General features: G+C 46.4%; 1 protein-coding gene across 1 annotated transcript in view; it reads left to right on the top strand.

The window, feature by feature from the left end:
* LOC123151938 (multiple organellar RNA editing factor 8, chloroplastic/mitochondrial) overlaps positions 1-1,391 on the top strand; it is a 4,192-nt gene extending 2,801 nt beyond the window's left edge. Inside the window, exon 4 of the mRNA XM_044571566.1 lies at positions 286-1,391. Coding sequence (XP_044427501.1) covers positions 286-1,004 — 719 coding nt within the window. The 3' untranslated portion in view covers positions 1,005-1,391. The remainder of the gene's footprint in view (positions 1-285) is intronic.
* Positions 1,392-6,785: the final 5,394 nt, after the last annotated feature.

Raw genomic sequence — 6,785 nt, 5'->3', positions numbered from 1 at the left:
GTATGTTTTCTTCATGGATTCGGACAAATTAGGAGCTGTCCTTTCTAATCTGATAGCCTTGACATAGCACTAGCAGATGTCAGTTTCTTGCATATGGGTTAGTAGTAGTTGCTAAGCAACACCAGATAATGTTTGGGGATGAACCTGTTCATTTTTCAGGTACACTTGTGTGAGAACCAACTTTAATGTGGTGAGCTTGGGCTTACTTATCATGGCTGAAAGCACATGACAGGAATTGGTGAAACTAATCTACAAACACTTGATACTTTACACCTTCTGTTTCAGGGGAACCTTTTATAGGTGGGGAAGCTGTTCCTTATGATCCTAAATATCACGAGGAATGGGTGAGGAACAATGCCCGTGCCAATGAAAGATCTCGGCGCAGCGATAGGCCCCGCAACTTTGATAGGTCAAGGAACTTTGAGAGGAGAACGGAGAACATGCAGAACTTCCAAAACAGAGATGCACCTCCTGGGCAGCAGGGTTTCAACGGCCCTCCACCTGGCCAGAACCCGGGCAGCATGCCTCCACCTCCACCACCTAGTCAGAACCGTGGCAACGTGCCTCCACCATATACTCCAGGTGGTCCATCAAATTACCAGCCCCAAATGCAGAACCCACAGGCAGCATACGCACCGGGCGGTGCACCCCAAATGCCGAACCCACAGACAGGGTACGCACCGGGCGGTGCACCCCAAATGCCAAACCCACAGACAGGGTACGCACCGGGCAGGCCCCCCCACATGCCGAACCAACAGGCGGGCTATGTCCCCAGTGGTGCTTCTAACTATCAGCAAGGTGGTCAAGCTGGCTACCAAGGTGGACCTGCTGGGCATCAGGGAGGTAACCAAGTTTACCCAAGAGGCAACTTGCCTGGCGGCCCTGGACCAGCACACCCAGGCAGCAGTCCTGGATATCAAGGTGCCAATGCACCCCCTCGTGAAGGTTATGGCTATCCTGGCGGCTACAACAGCAGTGCACCAGGTGGCTATAATCAGCAGTAAGGCTAAGGATGAGGCAACGTGAGCTACCAAGGTGCCACTGAGTCGCAAATGAACTGATTTTCCTGGGAAGCGTTGCCAGCATAATTCCGTAGAAGATACGATGTGCAGTAGTATACATCCAACTATTGTTATGGCATATTTTTTATCGATTCTCCCTGAAGTAACCTGAATATTCTGTGATGCTGAACTTTTAATGTGCAACAATGGTTCAGTTGTCCACATCTCAGCGTGCACATTCTGCAATTAGCTGTCTGTTTAATTGGTCCTTTGAGCTGTGCTATCTGTTTCCTCTGGTCATAATGTATTCCTAGACTTCTATGCTGCTGAAGTAACCTGAATATTCTGTGATGCTGAACTTTTAATGTGCAACAATGGTTCAGTTGTCCACATCTCAGCGTGCACATTCTGCAATTAGCTGTCTGTTTAATTGGTCCTTTGAGCTGTGCTATCTGTTTCCTCTGGTCATAATGTATTCCTAGACTTCTATGCTGCTGTTGTACGCAGGCAGTTAGTAATTTTTTATGCTTAATGACAAGATGGTTAAGGAGTACTTGAAGTTAAACTTTTGAAGTTTGATCATTTATATAGAAACATATATCAATATTTTCAACATCAGTTATACACACTGAAAAAATAGCGCCGCTAATAGCACGCTATAGTGTGTTGAGAATTGTCTCGCTAAATAAATCAATATACAATGCTATTTTAATAACATTGTTAGTAGCATATTTTCAGGGCGGCGCTATTTTCTGTAGTGCCTTGTTTTTTTTCCTTGGTTATATATGGTATGAAATATTTTTTTTTGCTTAGTCTAATGAAACTAATTTGGTCTTGTAGGTGTTAGATATATTTTTCATTAAACTTGATGAAACTTAAAATGTTTGACTTAGGACAAATCTCAAATGTCAACTATTTTGGAACGGAAGGAGTAGTGATTTACTTAAGTATTAAAAACTAAAGTTTTGGTGACCCCTGAAAAGGGACGGTAGAATTACAATATTTTGGAACAGAGAGAGTAGTGACTTGAGTGTAAAAATGGTTTCGGCGACCCCTCAAAAAGGATGGTAGAATTACAGTATTTTGGAACAGAGAGTAGTGATTTACTTGAGTGTTAAAAAGGTTTTGGTGACCCCTAAAAGGGATGGTAGAATTACACAGATGGTAAGACTAAGATAGATCACACTGAATGAAATACCTCCCCCCTCCCCCCCTCCTCCTCCCTGACTGTGGTTGGATGGTTAGAGGGACTGTGGTATCCCAGCCTTCAAATCCTGATGCTTGTATTTATTCTTGGATTTATTTCAGAATTTTCGGCGATGCGCATTCAGTGGGAGGAGACGTTCCCGTCGACGACGAAGGTGCATACGGTGACTTCGTAAATTTCAAGATGATATGCCGGCTCAATCTTTCGGAGGTGCTCATAGGGATAGGGTGCGCGTGTGTGCGTTCATAGGGGCGAGTGTATGCGCGTGTATATGAGCGTTTGTGTCTGTACTGTGTTAAAATAGAGAATCAAATACCCCCTCCCCCCCCCCCCCGACCGGGAAAATGCTGGGGGCGACGCTCCTGTCGACTGGCCGGTCACCTCCCTGGTCGTTAGGTCGCACCATCAAACCACGTAAAGTTGTCCCGTCCCTTTCCACCACTCGTGGGAGCCCGCCGCACCCACGCTAGTGGCACCGGCCCTCGGTATGGCCTTGTTGTAGCACCGCCGCTCGTCCTCGGGGCCGCCCTCGTGCTTGCATTGGAGGCTGCAGAGCTTGCCCCCTCTTCTCGCAGCCCCTTGTCCTTCCCTACTCCCAGCAATGGCCCTTTGTCGATTGCATCACTGCTGGGTGTTGTTCCTAGCGTGTGTCGGGCGTCATGCTGCATGCAGGTGCGCCCCCTGGTTTCTGCCATCGAGTGCCAGGTAACTTATCGCAACATCATGATGCTAGTTCTAGCACTACAACATGTCGGTCACAACATCGCCACATGCCGGTTCTAGAAAAAAAATCATCTTGCTGATCACAACTTGTAGTCTTGCCGGTCCCAACAAATCATCACCCAAGTCGCAACCTTTTATTATCGGTTCCAATTTATGGAAAACATGGTCGCAACCTTCGATTGCTGGTTGCAGCAAATGGTGGTCGGCGTTCCAGCATCACCGGGTGCCGGTTGTAGCACCACGACGCCGACACGTCTTCTCCAACATCGATGGGAGCCCCGTCGCAGCTTTTGAGCACGCTGGTTCTAGTAAATGTTCACCCCGGTTGTAGCGATGACGTCGGCATGTTCCAACACATGGTCCCTGCATCCATCGTGTCTCCAGCATCGGGGCCATTTTTCTCCACCAAAGGTGGTTGCCAGTTGGAACACTATAGGCCATTATCTCCAATGCCATTTGGTGTCGGTCGCAGTAGCCTTGTTGAAGTGGCCCTTGAGCTCGAGCCCATGGAGGAGAGTGTGGTGTTGAGATGGAGGAGGGAGGTGCTTAGGCTGAGTTTTACAACAACCTATGTGCGGCGTTGTCAATGGGTGATCAGAACTACGTAGTTGCTCCTAGATTGTTTTACCAGGGGTTAAAACACTCCGATCACTCCACGCATGCGACAAAGGATTTTACGGTTCAAGCCACCATAGTGGTATAACACCCTATACTCATGCTCCAGTGTGTTTTTTCAGTATTCTTCCTCCTTTAGAAATGTTGTCGTCGTCCCTTTTTATACCCTCTTGCTCCTACAAAATGGGGGGGGGGGGGTCCACTGGCCCATACAGTGACGTAGGTTATATTGGGCTCATTTACTTTAGTCCTTTTGCTCTGGCGTGACCGAGCTCGTGCCTAAGCTCCCCTATTATGGTATATACCACGACGTTGCCCCTGCCTATGTATGGGCTCCTCTAGTCCCATCCCTCCTTTTCCGCCGGGGAGTGCCCGATACAAGTAAATTGTAAGCCAGGGGCAATCCTTCGAGAAGGAGAGGGGGCGAGGACAGATCTCTCCGGTCACCTTTCCTTACCTTCGTAGGCTTGAACACTCTTCGGGGACACAGTGGCTTCTTGGGATGGTCCAAGAGGGAGGGGGCCTTCCTGATTCCATCAACAGTAGCCCTCGGCCCCACCGCTTCTGGGAAGACTTTTTCGAGGAAACGGTTCGTTGAGACGCAGGGGGTGGGACCCTATAGGAGGGAAGCCATCGTAAACACCTGTTGGTAGACACCAGCGGGTGGATATTGCCTAATGGTGTCCTAGATAGGGGAGTGCTAACTACTGTTGGGGAACACAGTATTTCAAAAAAAAATTCCTACGATCACGCAAGATCTATCTAGGAGATGCATAGCAACGAGAAGGAGAGTGTGTCTACATACCCTCGTAGACTGAAAGCGGAAGCATTATGACAACGCGGTTGATGTAGTCTTACGTCTTCACGATCCAACCAATCCTAGTACCGAAGCTACGACACCTCCGCGATCTGCACACGTTCAGCTCGGTGACGTCCCACGAACTCTAGATCCAGCTGAGGTTGAGGGAGAGTTTCGTCAGCACGACGGCGTGATGACGGTGATGATGAAGTTACCGATGCAGTGCTTCGCCTAAGCACTACAACAATATGACCGAGGTGGAAATCTGTGAAGGGGGGCACCGCACACGGCTAAACAATCAACTTGTGTGTCTATGGGGTGCCCCCCCCATATATAAAGGAGGGGAGGAGGGGGCCGGCCGACCCTTCATGGTGCGCCCCAAGGGGGGATTCCTACTCCTACCCAGTGTTGTCTGTTTTTTTTGGAAATCCTGGGGTACCCGTGTGATCTTCCTATGGATCGCCACCCAGGCTCAAAGGGACTGAAATGATTCATGCTAGAAACTTCCGTGTGCAGCCACAAGCTATTATGGGCTCTAGCATAGTTGAGTAAGTTACGTGAAGCTCTTGAAAAGGTAGATCAACAGGTAGTGGGTTTTGGAGGTTTGGTATGGTCTACCCGGAGTAAAGAGTTAATGTTTCTGAAAAACCGTGTCTCGGTCATCCGTTTCTCAAACACCATGTAGTGCGAGAAATCCAACGGAGGCGATCGGGTCTTGTGGGGAAAAGTGCGCAAACCTCTGCAGAGTGTACAATCTAATCATGGTTAGTCGTGTCCCCGGTTATGGACAAAGTTGAGTATCTAGTACTTGGGTTATCACATGTATCTCATCACTCTTAATTAATATTATTGGGTTGTTAACTACTTTAATTTGGGATTGAGTTGGGGTTACTTTCTCAATATTGTTCAACCACCATGATAGTTAAATTAAAAGTTATTCCTTGTTGTAGGGAAAAATTGGCTTTTCGCAAAACTATAAACATAGAGCTTTCCACCAGCCAAATATGCATGTAGTGATAGCATTATTCTGTTCTTGCTCTACTGTGATACTTTGCCAGCATATTCCATGTGCTGACCCGTTTTAGGGCTGCAACGTATTATGTTGCAGACTTTTCAGACGAGGAGTAAGGTTCGTTAGGTCGTTGCCGTGCAGCTCAGCTATGCCGTTGGAGTTGATGGACTCACTTTATCTTCCAAGCCTTCCGCTGTTATCGCATTAGATGGCCTTAAGCCATATTATTGTAATAAGTTCTCTCTTGAGACTTTTCGATGTAATAAGTGTGTGATTGCTACTCTGTTATAAATTCTCGAATACTATGTGTGTCAGCATTACTGATCCAGGGATGACACTGAAGCACGGAGACTTGACCATCTGAGGTCGGGTCGCTACATTACAACTTTAGGTGAGTGTTACTGTCTTGTGCATATTCAGTTTCGCTTACTCGAGGTTATAGTAATGTAATATGAGTTATGCGTGGGCAGCTTCCACTTTATTCTGCTAGAGATTAAGCTTGACCGGGGAGTAGTATCTGTCTTAGACTCGAGAAGTAAAGATCTCCAGGACTATGCAGACATGACTGCAATGCTCCATAAGTAAGTTCAACCGATCATTATCGCACCATATCGGCAACTTTATTAATTTCCTGATATCAAGTAATTATTTTCTTTGTCTGGCAGGGTTTAGAAAGCGTTCACCGAAATGGTTCCGGGACTGCATAGGGAACTGCGATTTACACACCCAAAAGTAAGTAGTACTATCTAGTTCCGCGTATCTGTTATTGATTCTAGTTTCATCAATATCATTTATCATGCTTGATTATCAGTTTGATTGAACTCTATTTCTCGTAAAATGCTTGTGGCAGGAAGGCGGAAATAATTTATGTGGATATTACGTTTCCAAGTTCATCTACAACGCGACCTCTCAGCGGGGCTACTCCGACAAACAATTTGAAGTACGTAAACAATAATATTCACAATTTTAATTTACTACCATCAATTGTGTGTCGAGTTTCATTCATATATATGTATTGACCCCCTTCTTTAAATTAGATGCGGCAGATGCGGGATGAACTCCTACCACATGATCGCATACGAGCAATTCAAGAGGAATTGGCGGGATTCTTTTTTGACCACGTCATAAATGAGAAGTGAGAATACCATGTGGAAATTGAAATGGATTTTAGATGTTAGGGATTGTAAGAGATGTTATATTGTAGTAGCGTCGGATAGATATACGAGAACTTGTTGTTTGACCAATCTCGAAGAAAGAGAGGTCACTTCTCTCTGTATATGTTCATGACGATCTTGTGTAATTAATGGTTCCTTCATTTGCTAACTAGCTAGCGTGTCGAGTGCTCTCTATATGTATAGTAGCTAGCGTTGACCAAGCACGGAGAAAGAGAGGTCACTTCTCTCTATTAGCTAGCTAACACAATATGAA

This window comes from Triticum aestivum, chromosome 7A (assembly GCF_018294505.1).
Source record: "Triticum aestivum cultivar Chinese Spring chromosome 7A, IWGSC CS RefSeq v2.1, whole genome shotgun sequence".
Taxonomy (NCBI): Eukaryota; Viridiplantae; Streptophyta; class Magnoliopsida; order Poales; family Poaceae; genus Triticum; species Triticum aestivum.
This window is presented reverse-complemented; position numbering and strand designations above follow the sequence as displayed.